The sequence below is a fragment of the Pristis pectinata genome, chromosome 22, assembly GCF_009764475.1.
Source record: "Pristis pectinata isolate sPriPec2 chromosome 22, sPriPec2.1.pri, whole genome shotgun sequence".
NCBI classification, from domain to species: Eukaryota; Metazoa; Chordata; class Chondrichthyes; order Rhinopristiformes; family Pristidae; genus Pristis; species Pristis pectinata.
Window position 1 is genome coordinate 17,027,574 of NC_067426.1, and position 21,910 is coordinate 17,049,483.

Sequence of the window (21,910 nt, forward strand, 5' to 3'; positions counted from 1 at the left end):
CTTGAGGGATGATACTACAATCTATTTGTTGCTGTTCACAAGAATTAGATCTTGGCACTGAGGCTAGTCTATGCTTTCGGATTAATTCACTTTCATGGCTTTTTGTTTACAATGAGCTCTTCCAAATAGCTCCACTTCACATTGATATGGTCAGATCATATAACCAACCTGTTTGTGGTTAATATTATGGAAACTATAAAAATAATTTTCCACTGGGCTTCATTGTAAAGGTGGGAATGGAGGTAAGAATTAAAATGGCAGGTGAGAAACTCAGACTAATAATTATGGGTCTCAAACTCCTGACAACCTCAGGGGGTTACAGCTCAGTTTTGATTGGGTAATTTACAGACATAACCAATTCGACCATTGTTTGTCCAACTACAGTTGCTAAAGATAAAGCAATTGTTATGAATTCCTCCCCACACCTAGTTTTGTTTCTTGTGTTCTGCCCTTGCATTATCCCCCCTCTTATCATCTGATGGCTCCTTTCCCCTTTCACAGCTCTGTACAACCAGTTCCAACATTTTCAATTCCAATGAAATCTTCCACTACAGCACTTCTCCCACTAACAGATGCCTTCTCAACATCTCCTACTTTTCCTCTTTATAGTCCATGATTTTAGTTCCAACCTTCTGGTTTTTATCATCTTTACCATCCAACCCAGGATTTCAAAGGTCAGGTTTGGTACACGTTGGGGATTCTGGGTGCTGTAGTCCACGGATAGTCTCACGTATGGTGCCGTGGTGGATTCTGGTAGTTGTAGTCTGTGGTTCCCTCCCACCCTCGGGCAGCGGTTGAGCGACCGGACTACAACCGGCAGTGATTGTGCGCATGCGTGCTTGGTCTTCCTGCCGATTCCAGTGGACAGGTCTCTGTGCTAGAAACGGTCGGAAATTCTGAACTTGTAGGAAAATGTCTCGACAGACGAACCGAGGTACCGAGAACAAGAAAATGGTAATTCACTGCTTAGAAGTTAAACGGTTATTGAGGCTGGAAGCGATAAGAATTTTGCTTTGTTTGATCTTTCAGCACTGGGCCCGAAGCCGGGCCGGGGCCCACTTGACGAGTTAGCCCTTAACCGAAAGCCTGTGGGTTTCCCAGAGGCTGACAGGACCTTCACTTCCTGGTAGCGGTAGACTCGCGTGAAGTGTGGCAAGATAATCCATTTCCTTTAAGTGTTTGGGTGCCCTTGCACAGTTCAGTCTCCCTGACTGATCCAGTTGATGGATGCTCAATGAAGTTGGTGCTTAATTTTTGTCACTTCCAACTTAAAGTGTTGTATAGTTTTGAAAGTGTATGATTGCATACGTTTAAAAGACAATCTCTGCCGGCTGGTGTGAGAATGGTCATTTACTGCTACAATGGTCCATGATTCTCCACTCGGAACTGGAATTCTGATATTATCCAGACTTGGGGTCACGAGATTGGACTAACATTTCAGTAACCTGCGTCGACTTGCAATTAGCTAAATAGTTTTTTTTAAATCTATTGCTTGGATATATTGTGAATAATCAAGCTAAAATGAATTTGGTCAGTCTAATTTGGATATCAAAATAATAAAGACAAAATTACCTTTTGTATTTCTGACATTCACCAGGTTATTTCCTCAGCCTAATATGCTACATGGATAATTAGTTGTTATCTCTATTTTCTCTTAAACATGTTCTTATTTTTCCAGAAATTGTTAATTTGTAAAAACATAGTTTAAGCATGTCATTTCCAATGTGCTTCATTGTTTGTGATTAATACTAACTTTGTATTCCAAATCTCAAATATTGCATTCAAAACAAAATTACAGCATTAAAAAGAGAAGTCAGGTTTTTAATTTTTATTTCTAGCAAAGTGTAATAGAAGAACAAAGGCCTTTTAGTTACAGTTTGCTAATTCAGGAATTAGACATCTAATTCCTGAATAATTTTTAAATGTGTAACTGGCAGTTTTCTGGCCTATTTGGAATGTGGTGTTCAAAAGAAACAGTGAACTACTTATTGGAGCAATCACAGTGTAGATTTCACTTATTTATAAAGTAATGGAAAACACTTCAATGATATTGCATCTGCAATTGATTTGAGTTGTATGAAAAGAAACCAGATTCAAATGTTAAGCATATACACAATGTGGAATAAATTTTATACAGAATTTTTGTTAACTATATAGAAATTGGATTCTTTGTACTTCCATTAAGTGGTGGATTAACACAATACTGTTGTATTATGTGTTACTAGACTAATATGTCATGAAGTGGAATTGTCACTTTTTCACTGGATTTTAGCTTAATCATGAACTTCATAAATGGTGTCTTTATATTCTATGCAAAACATTTTAGCTACAAAATCCATTTTTAAAAATGTACATTTGAAGATTGGGGTTTTGAGCATCAACATGGCTATTATTAATCCTGTGGAACATTTACCCCATACAACCTCTTAGCTGCTTTGAGCATTGTTTAAAGGCCAGCAGACTTTGCACAAAGACTCAGTTAGGGAGAAACCACCTTAAACCTGTCTCTGGGATCTTTCCAGGAAAAACAACAATTGGAAGAGCCCTGGTTGCCAATTAACAGTTATATGAAACCTTTTATAGTTGGCAATATTGTGTAGCATTTACAAAAGTGAAACAATAATGGGGTGCTGCTGCTAAATTCCAATTTCTGACTGAATTTGTGTTGAAAACAGGACTTTTTTAATGGAATTGTCATATGCAGCCTGACGGTGACCTTGCAGCCATAGAGTAAATCCAATTATCTGTAATTTTTGTACTTATCTGTGATTCCATGTCACACTTTTTGGACAATATAGGCAAGGAATAATAATCTTAGTAGTGTTAACCAGATGAGGCAAGTAAGACAAATAACTCATTTGTGTTTTTCTTTATGTGGAGAAAATCTTCCTGCTTAGCATTTCTTGAAATAACGAATTGATTGTTTGGATTATAGTGTACTTTAGTAGTTTTGTGTTCTGTTTTATTTCAACGTTTGTTCTGGTGCTTAATGCCAAAGTGTTCAGCGGTTTCTGGAATTGTTTAACAACTTTTTAGCATTGATTTCACATTTGAATCTTTTTCAGTGGAGAAAAATATGCAGAAATCAATGAAAGCAACAGATTCAAATTTTATATGGGTTATTGTCTTTATGCAACATTCATCATTCTGCACAGACAACTAAAGTTCTGCTAATAAATCACTGTCAGTTTTTTCACATTAGAGAAAACCTGTGTCATATCAGCACAGTTTAAATTGTGTAATCAAAATGTTTCAAATTTTTAAGGCCCCATTTATTTACTTGCTGCTTTATCCACTAAGGTAAGTTATTAGATCAAAAATATGTTTTGCTGAAGTTTCAATCCAGGAACGGGTGATAAACTTCTCCAAACATTCTTTCTTTATTTATTATCAAGAATTAATCATGAATTAATTTCTGTAGTTTGTTGACTGTACATTACTGCAAAGTCTTGGCTTGTGTCTTGTTATATTTTATCTAGGCAGTGCATCCTTTTTATGTGTACTTCATTGTATACAAAATTCAGTTCGTATGTATTGTCACTAAATCTCAATTCTGTCTTTTTCCTGTCTCTTCTGCCTAACGCACTCATTCTGTAGTACTGGTATTTGCCATTCATTTCACCTTCTGCATCTCTGCATCTCATGGTAGGTGCTAGGAATATTAATTTATTTGAAAATGCCACAATGCATGTTTTCATTTTGCTTTCTTATTTACTTCATTGCTATTTTTGTGCAATTTAAGGTTTCACCTTGGGTTATTAATTATAGAGTGAAATTTGTAATCTCAAACCAAAACATTGTTTCCCTTGTTTCCTGAGTTAGCTGGGACTTTTATAGGAATTAGAGACTATTGTTGCTGTGTGGATAGGGCAATTTTTTTGGTTAATTTTAATTGAATTTGCTGCACTAAATCTAAAGGTACGGGGATGAAGTTGTGCCATTATGGAAAGGCCTCTCTGGTCTAAAGGAGTGGTGGAGGTGGAGATAAAATCATTAGTGCTCGTTCCTGATCAGTGTCCTTAGAATGGATTTAAGTGGGGTTATTCCTTTTGGAGTATGATACTTTGATACTAGAGTTGGTCATGATCTGCTCTTCTCTGCTTCTGTTTCCCCACACTCACTGAAACTATGTTAAATTGCTTGTCAACGTTTATATCTATGAAGAACTGCTGTTTAGAAGAGATGATGGAACACAGCCTACACCTGTGAAATCCAGAGATTTCAACTATGGAAGGTGGTTGATAGCAGGAGGTGACAAGTTCCTCCTTTGAAGTTCTGTAATCCAGAAGCCAGAAAAGTAGAACTGAATGGAGTTTGGGGACAAAGGAATGTGTAGTTATTCCTAATGATATAGTGGGACTCACTTTGATTTTCTTTTGGAGCTTGCTTGTTTATGTTGGGGAGAAATTTCTCAGATCTCTTGTAAAACTGACTTACTGTATTGTTCTTTCCCCACAAATGTTAGTTATTAATGGTTGGGGAGATTGCTTTAAGAGGTTGCTGGATAGGGAGGGAATGGATAAACTTGATATTTACCTTGCCTTTTGTATATGAGGTGGGTGGGGATCTGCAGCAGAGGATGAGAGTGGTTTGGAGATAAAGTTAGTGGGATTACAATCTTGTCATGAGGGCTTCCCAGTGCTTTTTCTCCTCTGCTACCAAAAACTCAGTTTCCATGAGTTTGAGCTGAATAGCAGAGCTCAAAGAATCAGGATTCTGGTTTGTGTAAAGTTTCTCAGCAATTGGACATCATTATTGTTGCAGTTTTATTGTTCTGTATTAATGTTTTTGTCTTTGATTTTGGCGATTATCTTTCTTTAATAGATTTGTAAGTGGGTTTAAAATGAAACTACAAAATTATTTCCAACTGTAGGAACATTTTTCACTAATGACTATGTAGATGAGAGAGATTGTAATTAACTCTAGTTTATCAAATTTGCCAGTTTTCAGGCCATCCATATACATCTTTCTGTTTTCCTTTGACATTTATTTTGCACTTTTTAAATCTATTATATAATATTTGCTCTCTATGTTGATAATGCAATGATCTAACATAATTGTTCTCGTAATACATTTATTTTTTAAAAAAAGAGCAATTAGAAAAAAATTATTAATGGATCCTTATCTTGTTATGCAGTTGTTTGAACATTAAATTTCAAAGAAGTTTGTTCTGTGGGTAATTTGTTTATTTTAAAGAAGACACAAGAGACTGCAGATGCTGGAATTTGGAACAACACAAAAGGCACTGGAGGAACTTGGCGATCTGGCAGCATCTGCTGCCAGCATCCCAACATATGCTGCCTGACCTGCTGAGTTCCTCCAGTACCTCTTGTGTTCTTTATTTAAAAAAAAATTGGATCTCTGTTTCTAGTATGGTTTCTTAAAATCTCCTCAGACATCAATGAATTAATTAAATTCAGTTCAGTTTTGAGTGTTTTTCTGATCAAACACATCCACCACTCTTGTAATGTTGTTTATAATGTTTATCTGTAAAACTTCAATAATTTGTACCATACGTTCAGCAACCAAGAACCTAAAATAATTAACGTTGTTGATTTAAAATGTATAAATAGGGTAAATATCATGGCTTTTGAAGCCTAAAGCACTATTATAGTTCCTTAGTTGCTTTAGTTCCTTTCACTAACTACATTTGCAATGCCATGATAGTAATCAGCAGTTGGATCAAATTACTTGACAGATTTTTGCTCTTGCAAAAACTTGTCAAAATATTTGCATTTTTAGCAATAGTGTAATTGGCACACTTTTTCTCCTTTTTTCCCTACTCCCTTGATATTGAGCTGAGTTCTAGACCACAACTAATTTATCAAGATTGTATGCTACCTTGGACTGTTTGCTACTGAAACCCTTTTCCATTCCTTCCAAATTTGATTATTTCTGAGTCTCTGACAATCTTTTGGTATCTACCACCCATCAACTCAAATATATCCAGGTGCATGTTGGCTTATATTCATTTGAGAGCTTTACCATCTTTCCTATTCATAAGGGGAACACCTTGTACTAACTGTGATCATAAAAATGCAATATTGTTAACAAACAAACATTGCAGGCCCAAGAAATGAATATTTGGGAAGGGTGGAATAGGGAAGGGGTATAGAAAATCAGCTTACTTGAAAAATTTGTTTGTTACTTTTGGCTAATATCGTATGCATAATAAACTTTACATTTGTGTAGCATTTTGGGCTCTGGTATTTGAGTTGTATGTATTGAACAGAACAGTATAAACTTATGCTCATAGTGACTTGGCAGACTGCATGAAAATAGTTGATCCGGCACAATCTTGATAGGCTGTAGTCTGAAACTTGACTTGGACTGAAGGGGGATAAAAAAAGTGCCCATCAGTTAGGCCACCTGATTATGCTGGTTCAAGTCAAATCATTGTTGCTGATCATTGCCAGAACTGCAAGTAATTTGATGTGTTTTAGCAAATGGCAAAATGTTCAAGTCAAGCAATTTGAATTAATCAAAAGATTAAAATCTGCAGAAATCTTTTGGTGCTCATAAAGCATGAACATGTTTTCTGTATTTAAGTGCTTGATTATTCAGATGAACACACCAGTAGAGGTTTGTTCAATTTTGAAGCAGTATTCTTGTGCATGTAAGTTGTGAACTGGGCTTGGTTGTGAAATCTTCTTAGTAGGCAATAAATTAACTCTCCTATTATGAGCACATGAATTAGGAGAAGGAGCCCCTCAAGCCTGTTTTGCCATTTAGGAAGATCATGATTGATCTGATTTTTAACTTCAATTCTGCATTTCTGTTTGCTATTGAAGTATCTCTGCCTCTACTTTAAATATATTCAGACTCTGCTTACACCCTTTGAGGAAGAATGTTCCAAAGATTCAAAAACCCTCAAAGTTTTGCTTCATTCATGTTAAATGTGCAACCCCTACTTCCAGAAGAGGAAACATCCTCTTCTACCCACCCTGTCAAGAACCGTCAGGATCTTGTGTGTTTCTTTAAGTAATCTCTTGCTTTTAGACAAATTTAGTCCGTTCAACCTTTCATGTAAAGACAACTTGCCCATTCCAGGCATAGTAAACCCTTGCTGAACTGCTTCAATGCACTTAAAAGCTTCCTTTAAATAAAGAGACCAGTACTGAATGCTTTACTCCATTTCTGTCTTGTCTTATGCCCTATAAAATTGAAGCATAATCTTTCTACTTTTGTTTTTATTTCCTTTTTTACCAAGTGATATTCTGTTACATTTCTAATTACTTTCAAAATGCTAGGATGCATGCCCTAACTCTTGTGTGATCTCTCACCGTGTCGATAATCTTTCTTATTTTTCTTGCCAAAATAGACACATTCACATTTTTCCACATTATACTTCATTTAGCAGATCCTTTCCCACTCATTTAACATAACTATAATCCCTTTTGTAGCCTACTTGCATCCTCTTTATAACTTAATTTTCTACTACTTGTGTCATCAGCAAATTAAGTAATGCTGCCTTTGCTGCCCTCATCTGCATTATTTATAAATCGTATGAAGTTGAGACACCAGCACTGAGTCCTGGTGCAGATCGCTCATTACATCTCGCCACCCAGAGAAACTCTTGTTTCCTGTTAACAGCTAATCTTCTGTCCATTGCCGGTATGTTGCCTCCCACAGGATGCGCACTTATGTTTTGCAATAACCTTTTAATATGACACCTTAATACATGCTTTCAGGAAATCTGAGTTCCCTTTTCTTTCCAGCACAGCTTCCTTCTTTAAGAATGCCAACAAATTGGGCAGATGCAATATCCCTTTCACAAAACCTGATTGCCTTGATCTTTTTAGTGGCATGCAATAATGAATTTTAGTAGTTTTCAATATTTTTCAATATAAGAGATGGTTAGTTAACCAGCCTGTAGTTTCCTGTTTTAGGTCTCCACCCAGCCCACGTTTTTGAATAGAAGTTAAGCTTGCTATTTTCCAGTCTAGCAGAACCTTTCCCAAAATCTTGAGTTTTAGTGAATTCAAATCAGTGCATCAACTCTGTCACTGGTCCCTGAGATTTATCAGCCTGTAGTTCCCACAAATTGCTCAGTACCCCTGCTCTAATGATTATACTGTTTTATTAAATACACATGCTGATTTAATGAAACAAACTTGTTTGACCTGATGTAACCTATTGCTGTACATTTACGGTTACAAGACAATGGTTTAGTTGAAGGTGACAGGCAATATCTTTGATCAGTAGAGTGCTCCCAAAAGAACATTTACAAATTAAGATTACATGCTTGTGAGACAGAGTGATAGCTATTTTTCTGCCATCCTGAACATTTATTTAGTTGATTAGGGGCAATGTGATAGATGGCTGTGATCCTTGTAGTGAATACGTATGATACAGTTGGAAAGGAATGATCTGCAGTGGGGGGAAGGGGAGTCTTTATTTATACAGTTGGTGTTATGTGTTAGATAATCATACTTGTCAACAAACCAATTTGGAGTATTCTTTGGCAAGATTTGTAGAGTTCTTGGAGTTTCTGAATGCTTTGTTGAATTTTTATCACTTCCTTAACAGAACTCAGAGCTATTCACTCTGACCTATGGAGCTCTGGTCACACAGTTATGTAAAGATTATGAAAATGATGAAGATGTCAATAAGCAATTGGATAAAATGTGAGTACTTCACTCAGCATGTTTTGGACTTGCCATAATCATTTTTTATAGTTAATACCTCAATTTTTCTTTCTGATGTAAGGTGGCATGGATTTAAAGTAATTGTTAGAAGGATTAGAAGGGTAATGAGGAATGTTTTTTCACTGTGAGGGTGGTAGGGGTCTTGGACATGCTGATGGAAAGGATGATAGAGGCAGAAAACCTCATCACATTTTAAAGAGTGCCTAGACTTGAAGATTCATGAGCTTCAGAGCTAGAATCTGGTATTAAACTGGGTAACTCTTTTCTGATTGCAAGGGACACAATGGACCAAGTTATAGCTCCTGCTATTGCAGCTGTTTTATATTTGAGAACTTTTGTCCTATGAAAATTCTAAAACACATTTTAAAAAAATGTTAAATAGATTTGGTTAAGAATGTGGGATTTGATGGAGGTTCCATTATATAAAATTCTGTTGGTAAATACAAGCCTTTTTGTGGTTCAGAGGCTGCTTCAGTAATTGGAAGAATATGCCAGCATACGACGAAAAGCATGATCTTTGATCTGCTGACCAGCCATATTATCTCCCTCCATTATTCCTAAGAAATGGTTTTAAAAAGCCTGGATGCTGATTTTCGTGTGAATTTAAATTAATTTGAATGCGTTGGGGAGGGGGGGGAATTAAAAAAAATTTGCATGCTACAATTTGATACTTGTAGAAGTTTTAGAGCTATAACATTACTTTTTTTCTAATTAAAATTTTTAACATGATGAATTAAGACAGCTAACTTTCAGTAACTTAAATTGGTGAGGTAGTTGTGTAATGCCTGGCAATGATTTATCACACTGAAAAGATTCAAAATTTGTATCCCAACAGCTTTAATTATTCTTGATTGAGAAGCTAAGGTGAAATTTCAAAGTGTGGATTATAAAGCAGTAAGTTTGAAGGGAGTAAAGAAGAAAAATTGGGTAGCTTGGGAAATGGTGATTATATTAAACACTTTATAAGATTACACGGAATGAAAAGTAATTTCCGCACACAGTTTCTATTTACTTACAAGAAAATTCTATAAACCATTTTGAATACCTGTTGAGAAGTGCACAGTAAATTTTACTTTATTTTACTTCAAGGGAAAGACAAGAAATCTGATGAACATGTACAGTATAATAGTTTTCCAAAAAGGGATTATTTTCTGCTAAATATTTGATTTACTTTGTGTTTCATTGTAGGGGTTACAACATTGGTGTCAGACTAATCGAAGATTTTTTAGCGCGTTCTAATGTTGGAAGATGTCATGATTTCCGTGAAACTGCAGATGTTATTGCAAAGGTAAGTTGCAATTTGATTACTGTGAAAATTATACAATGTTTTTAATTATATGATAACTTTATGACAATAACTTGATAGAGTGTAACAGTTGTTGAAAGCTATATGGAGTATTTTATGATTTACAGTACCTATTGTGTATGTATTAATATGAGCTATTTTGAAGATTTTAGTCTAATGATTAATGGAATTCTTTTAACATCACATAACTACATGCTGTGGATGGAATTTGCTTCACTTCCATATCAACCAAAATGTTGAATTATCAAGGTTGGCATAATTTTATTTACTATAATTAAATTATTGAAGTAATTTTTTCAGGTTGGATTTCTATCTTGCAGTGTACCTTGATGCAAGTCTTATTCAAATTTTTATACTTGTGCTTCAAATCTTGTGGTTTATTAACTAGACATCTGTCTAAAGCTATTTGTTACATAACCAAGAATCAAAAAGTTTAAAAAAAAATTGATTTACAGAGATTAAGTAATTGGATGGGTTCCACAAAACTCCTTCCTACGTGGCCCAAATATATTCATGTTCCAGATTATTTTCTTGGCAACAACTATTAAGATATTGAGGTTATGATGAAAATCATTCGCCTCTTTCATGTTCTGCTAACTGCTCTTGTAAAACGATTGGCCTGGATTTTGTGGTCAGCAGCAAAAAGTGGAGCTTTCTGTGATAACTGCCCACAAACCTCTTCAGAATATTGACTGAAAACTTGCTCTAAATTAGTGTGGCGCCTCTGTAGAAAATCTTTGGCCTCTGAGTAGGGAAAAGAATAGGGAGGAATCTTCACAGAAACTTAGTGCATCTAATGAAACAAATTAGATTTGTGTACAGAGAACAAAATAAAGCTTAAATGTGGAGTAAGAAATGAGATGGCTTTTTCTTAATAAAAAGAAATGTGTTTTTAAAATGTCCTTGGCCTTAACAAATTTCTGAAGGTTCAATGCTTGTCACTTCAGAAACTAAATTTTCTGGGCCAGGAAGGTTATTTTACAGTTATCTCATTCTACTTTTTAAAATGCAACTTGCTGCAGAATGGGCCGATCCCCATATTTTATATTAAACTGTTGTAGCGGCTAGCTACACGCTATAAAATGAAGACACAGAGTCGCTGGTTCGAAATCAGAAGTCAAATGAACGACGGGTGAGGTGCGCCTTTAATATCCCAAAACTTCCTGCGCTACAGTTCCCGCGCTGACGTCACGCGCGGGTCACTTGACCTTCCAGCGCACGGGCTTTCCTAGCCCGACGATGGGGAAGAAGGAGGGCCCCGTGCCATCTTGGATCGGGGCCACTGACGACGTTCGCGATGTCGGGAGCTGGTTCGATGCCAGTACGGTGAGTCGCTACACTGTCATATTTCACTAGTAATGTTTATGGGTCCAGCAACTTCAAGCTGCTACGTGCATTTCAGTACCAAGATTTGTGGTGAGGTGTGGTTGTTAATGTGTGCTGATGGAGGGACAGAATCTAGAATCAGAATTTCTGTATTTCCAAGTTTAATTGAACAGGTGCTTGCTCAGGTTGATGTCTGTAATCTCGTAGTCTATTACTAACAATCTGTTATCGCAAGAAAGATGTTGGATGTTTAAATGGAAACTTTGGATTTTCCTATTAATGCAATTTCTTTTTTGTAAACAGGTTGCATTTAAAATGTACCTGGGTATAACTCCTAGTGTGACCAACTGGAGCCCAGCAGGAGATGAGTTTTCATTGATTCTGGAAAATAATCCACTTGTTGATTTTGTGGAATTACCTGACAACCACTCCAGTTTGATCTACTCAAATCTTCTGTGTGGATTGCTGAGAGGAGCATTGGAAATGGTGAGAAATGAAATGGTCATAGTATTGGCAATTTAACATTTCAATGCTCAATCAGCTAAATCTGTTCAAATTGATTTGAATATTGGTTCAAGTGTACCTGAGCATTTTTTCTTTTGAAGTTGATTATTTTTAAGATTCTCACCATTCAAGCCTGCTCTGCCATTCAATAGGATCATAACTGATCTGACGTCCTTAAGTCCACTTTGCTGCCCTTTCCCTATAACCTTCATTCTCTTACTGATTTGAAATCTACCTCTCTCAGCATTAAATACACACAAGCACTGTCCCCAAGTGCTCTCTCTGGCACGTTCCAAAGCCTCGCATCTCTCTGAAAGAAGTTGTTCTTCCTCATCTTGGTCTTGTGTGGGTGCTCCCTTATTCTGAAATCGAAACCTCTTCCCTGGCAGGTGGTGAAAACTGGATCATTTGAAGTATTTAAAGTGGAGTTCGATAAATATTTGATAGATTGAGGAATAGAGGAGTATGGAGAAATGGCACAGAAGAGGAGATGAGGCCGGCATAGATCAAACATGATCATATTAAATGGTAGGGCAGGCTTGAAGAGCCTGATGGCCTATTCCTGCTCCTAATTTCTTGTGTTTTTGTGCCCTGAGCTCTCCCATGAGTGGAAGCATCCTCTCAGCATTTTACTCTGTCTCACCTCCTAAGAATCTTACAATGTTTCAATGAGATCGCTTTTTGTTTTTGTAAATTCCAAAGAGTGAAATCTCAACCTGTTTAACCTTAATTGGTAGGTATCCCTCCATACTTGGCATCATCCCAGTGAACTTTCCCTGAAATGCCTCCAATCAAATAATATCTTGCTTAAATCGGAGGCAAAGCTGTTCACAGTATTCTAGATGTGGCTTCGTAGTGCCTTGTACAGATGTGATAAGACTTCTTGACTTTCATACTCCAATGCAGTTGAAATAGGGGAAAGTAATGGAATGTTGGCCCTTATTACATGCTGCATTTGTGTGCTAGCTTTCAGTTTTGTGCACAAGGATCCTCAAATTCTGCAGTTTTTCTCTATTTAAATGTTATTTTGTTTTTCCTTCCAAAATGAAGAAATTCACATTTTCCCACATTATACTCCATATCTCAACTTTTTGCCCATTCTCTTAATTTATCAATATCTCTGAAAACAGTTTGTATCCTCCATGCAACTTGCCTTGGTCTTCGACCTGAAATGTTAACTATTTCTCTTTCCACAGATGATCTGCTGAATTTTCCAGCATGTTTTGTTTTAGTTTCAGATTTGTAGGATCTGTAGTTTTTAATTTTTTTCACCTGTTTGAAGTTATCTGCAACTTTGGTTACTATATGTTTGCTTCCTTCCTGCATTTGTTTTGTTCCTCCAAGTTATTAATATAAATTGTAAACAATTGTGGTTCCAGCACTTAGTCCCGTGCTCCTCCAGTGATCATAGGTTGCCAGCTTATCCTTACTTGCTCTTTCTGTTTGTCAGCTGATCCTCCATCCATGCTAGTGTATTATCTCCAACACCACCTACTCTTGTATTGTGATTTAACCTTTTATGAGGTACCGTGCTGAATGTCTTCCAGAAGTTCCAATGCAATACATCTACTGGTTTCTGTCTATCCATTCTTTATTATAGTATTTTCCTCAAAAAAACCACTATAATAAATTTGTAAACCACAAATTCCCCTTCATGAACTCCATAACTGTTTGATTAGATTGATTTTCCAAATATGCTATTACTTAATAATTGATTTTTAACATTTGTCCAACAATAGTGTTAGTCTTATCAGCTGAGAGTTGATTGCTTTTTGTTTTGCTTCCTTCTGTTTTTGAATAGAGCAGTTTTGCAATTCTCTGGTACTTCTCTAGAACGCAAGGATTTTTAGAAGATTGTAACCTATGCATCACTATTTCAACAGCCATTTCTTTAAGGGTCCCAGGCTCAAACCATCCAAGTCTAGAGAGGATATATCAGCCTTTACCATTTAGTTTGCCTCCTACTATTTCTCTACTGGTACATGATTCCTCCCTGGCATTATTAATATTGTCTTCTACCATAAAAACTATTGCAAAATATGTCTAACTCAGCCATTTCTTTGTTTTTCATAACTATTTTCCCAACTTCATTCTTTATGAGACCTATGCTCACTTTGACTTCTCTTTCCTTTTATGTACTTAAACAAAATTGATAATTAGAGCATCTTTATATTTTTTTGCAAGTTTGCCCTCCATTTATGCTGCTTTATAGTTAAGGTCCAATGATCTGCTATCCGGTTGTTCAGAAATCCTGATGGTTTGGCATCTGGGGTATGTTTCCTGTGCTCTCTTTTAACTTGACAAGATTCTTTTTTCCCCGTGGTCCTTTAAACTCATTGGGGCCCTGTTTTCATCACTCCCTTTAAACTTACTGGGTTCACTGGGGGAAGAAAAGGGAATTAAGTGTGTTGGGGTATTATTGGGATCAACAACCAATAGTCCAGTAAATGGGCCAGTTTGGCACCACCACCTCTTAGAATCATTCCCTCTTACTGGGATATATTTTTGCTAAGAATCATGTTTACATAGGCTTGTGTTTAAATATGTTTCGATGCTTGCCTGCTGTCTCTCCTGCTAATCTGTCAGCTCAGTCTGCATTAGTCAACTCTATCCTCATTCCATTATAAATCCCTTATCTAAGTTAAACAAAGCTATTTCAACCCAAGTTCTCCCTCTCAAACTGAATGCAAAATTCAATCATGGTATGCTCATTACTTTGTAGGGGATCAAGCTCATTGATTAAATCTGCTTCATTACCAGATCCAACCTGCCCTGTTAGCTGGTAGGCTTTAGACTGTATTGATCTAGGAAATTATTATGAATGTACTCTATAAATTTATTCTCGTACCTATCTTTGCAAACTTGATTAACCCAATTACAAGGATTAGCCTTCCATAATTATTGCCCTGCTCTTTTTGTATGTTTCCATTACTAGTTGATTTATACCCTTTCCTACAATGTGGATACTATTTGGGGGTCTAAACACCACTCCATTGTCTTTATTCACTTGCAGTTGCTTTCCCCATATTACCTTCTACAGCCCTAAAACCCCTTATGACCTGGTCTATTGTGAGTTACATTGGGGTTCACAACCTGTTTTTTTAAAATTCCCTTTTCAGTCCTTGCCACGCCCTTTAAGAACATACTTAAAACTTTCCTTTTTAATTAAGACTTTGCCATTTCATCTAGTATTGTTTTAGGTTTAAAATCTATTTTTTTTGCCCATTTGGTACTCTTCTGTGAAAGAGCCTGGAAATTCATTTCTGATTATGTAATTGTTAATTGGATGTTTACTTACAAATTTTTTGTCATTGGTTCCTGTGATAATAGATGCCTGGAATTGCAGCCATCTTTTAAACATAGCAGTCTATAACAGTGAATGAAAACCTAGAGGTCAGGATGTGTGTGCTTGTGTGTTTTTCAATGGCAAATATAATACTATGTTTAATCCAGAATCAAAGGCAATTTTGAAATCTTTTGAGGATTGTTAATATTGTCCCACTTTATTCAATTTTTTGCTATGTAGTCAGAGTCCTGATCTATTGCATTTACTGTTGCAGACTTCAAATTGCAAGATGCCTTGTGTTTAACTGATCTTGTTTTGAAAGAAAAACTGTTCTGACCTACTGTGTCAAGAATGTTGGTAGAATTTAAAATACCTTGTATTCTCTTTCTTGTATTGTCAGGTTCAAATGGCAATTGATGTGAAATTTGTCCAAGACACACTCAAGGGTGACAATGTGACAGAAATCCGAATGAAATTCATTAAAAGGATTGAAGAAAATCTCCCAGCAGGAGAAGAATAGCATTTCATAGTCTTTTACTGGACAGTAAGAAGCTGAAGATATTCTGTTAATATAGAATGTTGCAGTGCAAAGTTACTTTATTGGAAACGTTTGACCTTTAAAGTGCAGAAATGGAAAACAACTTATTAGTCATGGAATTCACCTAAAGCGACTCCTTTGACTGAAATTCCAGTGCTTGTGCACTTTCACTTATTTGAGGTCTTGTATAAGAGTTTGTGTTCTTTTTGTTTTGTAATTATTTGTATTTCTTTTCAATTACATATTTTGCGTTATCAAAAATAGAGCTCAATTCTTTTATTGTTTTCCTGACCTATTTAAGATCACAAAGTTAATGTTAACAGTATTGGCTCCACTGCTTGCTTCCTCTCAACCTCCAACTCCTCTACTTTCTTTCCAAAGGTTGATATCGTCAAGGCTGCTAAGAATGGCTGCAAAGTCACATCACCTACATAATTCTGATTAGGAATATTTGTTTTGTGTGATTTTAGTACACTTACTACATTGGCACTGAAGTCATGCTATATGGCACTTAATGATGTACTGTGGTTTCCTACTACTACTGCAAAATCGTAAAACAGAAAATACTGCAAATGTATTACAAAAACTCAAGTACCTGCTAAAACAAAAAGCCACGGTTTTGGGCAAAACCTGTTTGGTGATTTTCATTTTTTTATTTTCAGCATTTTCAGACTTGTATTTACTGGAATAATTGAAGATGCTATGCTGCCTGCATCCCTATCATTTGATTCTATTTGTGCACACTTACTTGCAATTGATTTTGATCTGTGTTCTTCAGAGTCTTCCAACAATTTGTGGATTGTGCAGTGAATGGCTTCTGTGATATTACTCCAGAGTGTGAGCATTGGAAATGGCTTCCCTTGGTCTTTCTGAAATGGATCATGAATTCAAATGTACACGGGCACTTGTGATATAATCTTGACGGAATTGTAATGAAGGCATAAAATTACACTTCTGAAAACTAGCTGCAGAATTCTAAGGCTTGTGTAACAGGGCCGACTGAACATTGTACTGAAGAGCTACAGCGAAATTGCAGGCAGTCAAACTTTGGAAAATCTACTGTTTTTACCATTTGAATTGGCTGTGGTAGATGCACATAGTATTTCAACAAATTGATGCATTCTTTATGGGTTCCAATTTTTATCTACTTCCCAGTACTAGAATTGTAAGCATTTTTTTTTTACTTTGCACCACTGGAGTTCTAAAAAGGCTTAAGTACATTGCCACAGCTTTGATTTTGTCTGTGGTGTAATTAACTTGCAGTTTTTGTTTCTCCTTACTTTGTATTGTTGATCTGGAACATTTACAAATACAGTTTTCTGCACACATTGGAAGCTAACACTGATGCCCTAATCTGTTCGGTTGTTTCGAACTCAGAATCTCACTTTCCAGCAGATCTTTTGTCAGTAGGACAGTGTTGATTTTGGTATTTTCTGATGTGGAAAGTATGTATGCTTATTTATTCCTTATAGCAACTGGTAATCCATGACTGCTGCAGCAATGAAAGATGTATGGAAATACTGATAACTTTTTTTTTAAAAAGCACATTAAAGATTCTCTAAAGGAGGCAAAGGAAGATATGTTTGGTTCTATTTTCAAGAAACAAACCTAAATTCATATTTCCACTCTACAAACTATTCTGCTTAGTAGCTAGACTTGGCCATCCAGTTTATGCCTCCTTTTAATTTAAATTGTAGCCTCCCCTGAATATTATTTTGCTGTGCTGTTGTGAGGATTCCAGATATGTAGAGGACATATGGGTGAGATTTGGTAGCCAGTACTGATACACATAGTATTTGTTTCTTGTTTGCAGCTTGCAGATTTTTAAAATGTCATTTATCTATTACTTAAACAATATTTTGACATCTGTAATTTAAAATTCAGAGTGGTTATTGATATGGCAAAGAATTGTAATACTGATTTTATCAGCGGCTTTAGCTAGGAATCTCCTACTTAACTGCATTGTTAGAGATTCTGGGTGCACTAATGTTGATCAGAAATTTGAGCTAATTCACTCTTGGATAATGAAGGTTATAACTTCACATCTGTAGAGATGTGAATTCTGCATTCTCAAAGTGGCTTCAAAGCTGGTAACGATTCAAATCAAAAGCAGTGAAAGTGCAGCATGACTGTACAGGAGGTATATCAATTTGAAGTGTTTACCTGAGTTTCCAATAAATGTGCATATAAAAAATTATGGGTTGCACTATTATAAGATATAGACTTTATTAGAAAATTTTGTTTAAAGGTAGAATTTCCAATATGAACTAAAGTAAAAAGAGAAAGTGAAATGCAGCAGAGACCCAGGTGGAAGGCATAAATATGATGGATCATAACTTATTTTTAATCCAAGAACCTGCAAATATTTACAAAACAAATTTACATAAACTTACTGGTTTGTATATTAAATTATCAGAACAATTTGCTCTTGATTCATGGTTTATTTGATCACCTCGCACATTGTAAACCAGATCAATAGTTTATCATGAAAAAACCTGGGACGAAAGAGTCATACCTATTTATTTCCTTTCTATGGGTTATGTACAATTTTTGCCTTTGGTTTATTTACTTCTGAATGAGAAGAAAATTGTTATATTTCTCTATGGTGAGCTTTCAACAGAAACCTCTGGCATTGACATTTCTGTTCCAGTTGTATAGGAGCAACATAAGAAACTGGACAATTGTCAGAAAGTGTCCTGCTCAAATTGTATAATGGTCAAATCATAATGCATCCTTCCGGTACAAACAGGATGCAATTACAGCTGACCCCTGTGTTATGGCCATTCAGGTAACAGAAATTCACCCTTATAAAATTCACATTGTTATTCAAATTTGAGATATGGAATAAAATTCACTCTTACAGAATTTATTTGGGGGGGGGTGGGGAAGAGAAGTAAATAACTAAACACTTTTTTCAATTGCGTTTCGATACAGCTTTGTTATGGAAAATTGTAATAGAGACCATTTTCTAGGAACACAATGCACCATGCCGACCATGGTGCCCACCCATCTAGTCCCAATTTCCCTCTCAGCTCCACCCCTCTATTGAAGTGCTTCTTAAGTGGTACTATTGTACCTACCTCAGCTGCTTCCTCTGGCAGCTCATTCCATATACTTGCCATCGTCTGTGTGCAAAAAGTTGCCCCTCAAGTCCTTTTAAAATCTTTCCCTTCTCACCCTAAACCTATGCCCCCTAGTTTTGGACTCCCCTACCCTGGGGAAAAGACTGCTACCATCCACCTTATCTATGCCCCTCATGATTTTATAAACCTCTAAGATCGGCTCTCATTCTCCTACACTCAAAGGAACAAAGACCTAGCCTGGCCATCCTCTCCCTATAACTCAGGCCCTCTAGTCCTGGCAACATCCTCAAATCTTTTCTGCATTCTTTCTAGTTTAACCATGTCCTTCCTATAACAGGATGACCAAAACCGTACACAGTGTGACCTCACCAATGACTTGTACAACTGCAACATAATGTCTCAACGCCTATACTCAATACCCTGACTGATGAAGACCAGCGTGCTAAACATTTTTTTCACCATCCTGTCCACCTGTGATGCTGCTTTCAATGAACTATGCACTTGTACTCCCAGGTCCCTCTGTTCCATTACACTCCTTAGTGCCCTACCATTCATAGTACAAGTCCTACACTCATGGTACAAGTCCTGGTTCCAAAATGCATCACCTCACACTTATCTGTATTGAAATCCATCTGCCACTCGTTGGCCACTTCCCTAACTGATCAAGATTCCCCTGTAATCTATGATAACCTTCACTATCTACATGAGGTGATATTTTATTCAGCCACTCGAGTTTTCCATTCGTTGGTACTAAATTTGTGGTTTCTGGGAAGATGCCTGTGGAAGGAGCTAAGAATTTCAGTTCAAAAAGTGACCACTTGATTTTCATTAACTTTTTGAATTAAGTTGTTTATTGAAATAAATGACTAGAACCCAAGATGTATTTTGGCCTCCCTGCCTTCCAAATAAATGTTTTGAGGCTTCTGGGAGGTGAGTAAGGAGATGGGAGAAGAAGAAAATGATTTTGCTGTTTAAATTGCTTTTACAATTTAATACAAGAGTTGCAAACTGCATTCTGATTGCTTTTGGAGCTAGCTAAATTTAACCATTGTTGAAACATGTCTTGTTCCTGCACCTATTTTCCTGTTGTCACTGATTTATTGAATTTGCCACTTGTTGGTCTTCTCTACTTCCCCACATAGAAAGATTGTATAAAAATAGGATACAAATACTAAATTGGATCTCTGTGCATTCCTTTCTGAGCTACAAAATTTCCCACATATTTGGGGAAAAAGAAAATGTTTTATTTTGGAAATATGGAATGTACTCACCCATAAGGTGATTAGAATATAGAAGCCAAAAATAAAATATAAAGCCAAAACATTCCCTAATACAATAGGTTGGAGTTACAGGTGACAGTTCTATCACACTTCAGATTTTATTATAAACTTTGTTTCTCAGGCTAACAATCCTGATGGATGCTTGGATCTCGTCCTTGTGGAAAACAGACACCATTCAGAAATGTTCACTTATGTGTGAAGATGTTTTAATTGCAAAATAAATAAAAAGAACTTAATAGACTTCTTGTTTTATCCTGTAACAATGAAAAGAAATAGTCCTGGTAATGTGTGAAGTTTGATTTATTTCCAGATTTATAATATGACTCAGCCCAGGTGCATTTTGTTTGCAGTTGTCATTGACTGACCAGATACCTGTCTCCTCTTAAATTTTGTCCTAGAAACAACAAATGGTGCAGAATATTTTTCTGTGTTGATTAAAAACTATAGACTCCAGCAGGAAGAGTTATTTTCCTTGCCTACTACAACTTAATCTCGGGTTCTGAAGCACCAGAGATTAGAAACTAGTGATTAAATAAACACCACACTTAAATTCTGTGTTGTGGATGCTGGTTCATCATCATTATTATTACAAATAAGAAAATTGCAAAGTGGAAGTTAAAAATTCTGTAAGTAAATCTGTAATTTTCTGTCACTGTCTACCTTCACATTTAATAAAAAATAATTTGTAATTTATAGATGATGTATCAGGCTACAAGTGTTTCTTTTTCCATTGGCTGAAGATTTAATGGGTTAAATCTTCCAGTCAGGCTTGCAACTGATCCACCCATTTGGTAAATCTGCTGTTTCTGGGCAAAGCCAGTTTGGGCCTTGGCAACAAGGCATTCTGTGATGTAAATCTGATATGTGGAGGTGCCAGGGCCAGAATCACCTACAAGATGTGTTGGAAAAGGTTTTTGACAGCGGGCAAAGCTATGACTCCAGATTAATTGACTATCAATGGTAACAAATTAAGTGAAAGTTACTGGCATTATGAAACATTTTAAAAACTTAAATGTATTACTTTTATTATGCTTAAAGAATATTTAAAATTATTACAAAACAATCACAATGCTTAAGCTCAATTTGAAAAAAAAATTAATTTGTTTAAGATTTACTTTAGTCCTTCTCAGTAAAGGATCTTTTGGCAAGTATTTTCTCTTTATTCATTGTCTCCCCTGTAATATTTGTTGTTATGGGCCATAGCTGAATTCAAGTGCTAGGAAATTGCTGGAACTTCACACTCTGTTGAACCCATGAGGAATCTAATGTTAGTGGGAAGCTTATAGGATTGCATGCAAGCAACTTTTAGGAAGTTTAGGTTTGAGGCTTTGCTGCTGAGGTTTAAGTTGGCTTTGGTCAGGAACTTCCCAATGAGGAAACTTGCGCAACATGAGGGCTGGCAGTAAATCGTGGAACTGCCAGACTTCTCTGCAAAATCTAGGCTGTTATTCCCGAGCAATGTTATACTTGCTGATACTCCATATAAATGGCACTACATTTCATTAGGAGCAAAAAGACACTGATTACACCTTTGTTTTTGGTGCAACATAGGAAAATATCTGAAGCCTGAAAATGATAGTCAAAGTAGAGTTTATTGTCATATGCACAGGTACATGAATGCACAGGTGCAATGAAAAACTTACTTGCAGCAGCGTCACAGGCACATTGCATGAGATACACAACATTCACAAGAAAAACATAAATTAACAGGATTAATTATACAAGAAAGAACACAATTAGAACAAAAAAAACATAGTTCACTGTAGTGCAAAGTGGTCATAGTGTTGCTGTACTGAGGTAATGATCATGGTTGTGCAGGTTGGTTCAAGAACCAAATGGTTGAAGGAAAGCAGCAGTTCTTGAACCTGGTGGTGTGGGACTTTGGGCTTCTGTACCTCCTGCCCAGCGGTAGCTGCAAGAATATAGCATGGCCCAGATG

The 21,910-nt window shown here is 36.3% G+C and overlaps 1 protein-coding gene across 2 annotated transcripts; it reads left to right on the forward strand.

Annotated features, from left to right (window-relative positions):
- Positions 1-801: 801 nt before the first annotated feature.
- On the forward strand, positions 802-21,114 carry LOC127581789 (trafficking protein particle complex subunit 3). Of its 2 annotated transcripts, none has more exons than XM_052036491.1 (5): positions 802-954; positions 8,530-8,627; positions 9,837-9,936; positions 11,584-11,766; positions 15,471-21,112. In XM_052036491.1, exons 1-5 carry the CDS (start codon positions 913-915, stop codon positions 15,588-15,590), a joined length of 543 nt encoding a protein of 180 aa, XP_051892451.1. In that variant the 5' UTR covers positions 802-912; the 3' UTR covers positions 15,591-21,112. The 2 variants fall into 2 exon arrangements, with proteins under 2 accessions (XP_051892451.1, XP_051892452.1); XM_052036492.1 differs by having other exon boundaries at positions 849-934; positions 15,471-21,114.
- The last annotated feature ends 796 nt before the right edge of the window (positions 21,115-21,910 follow it).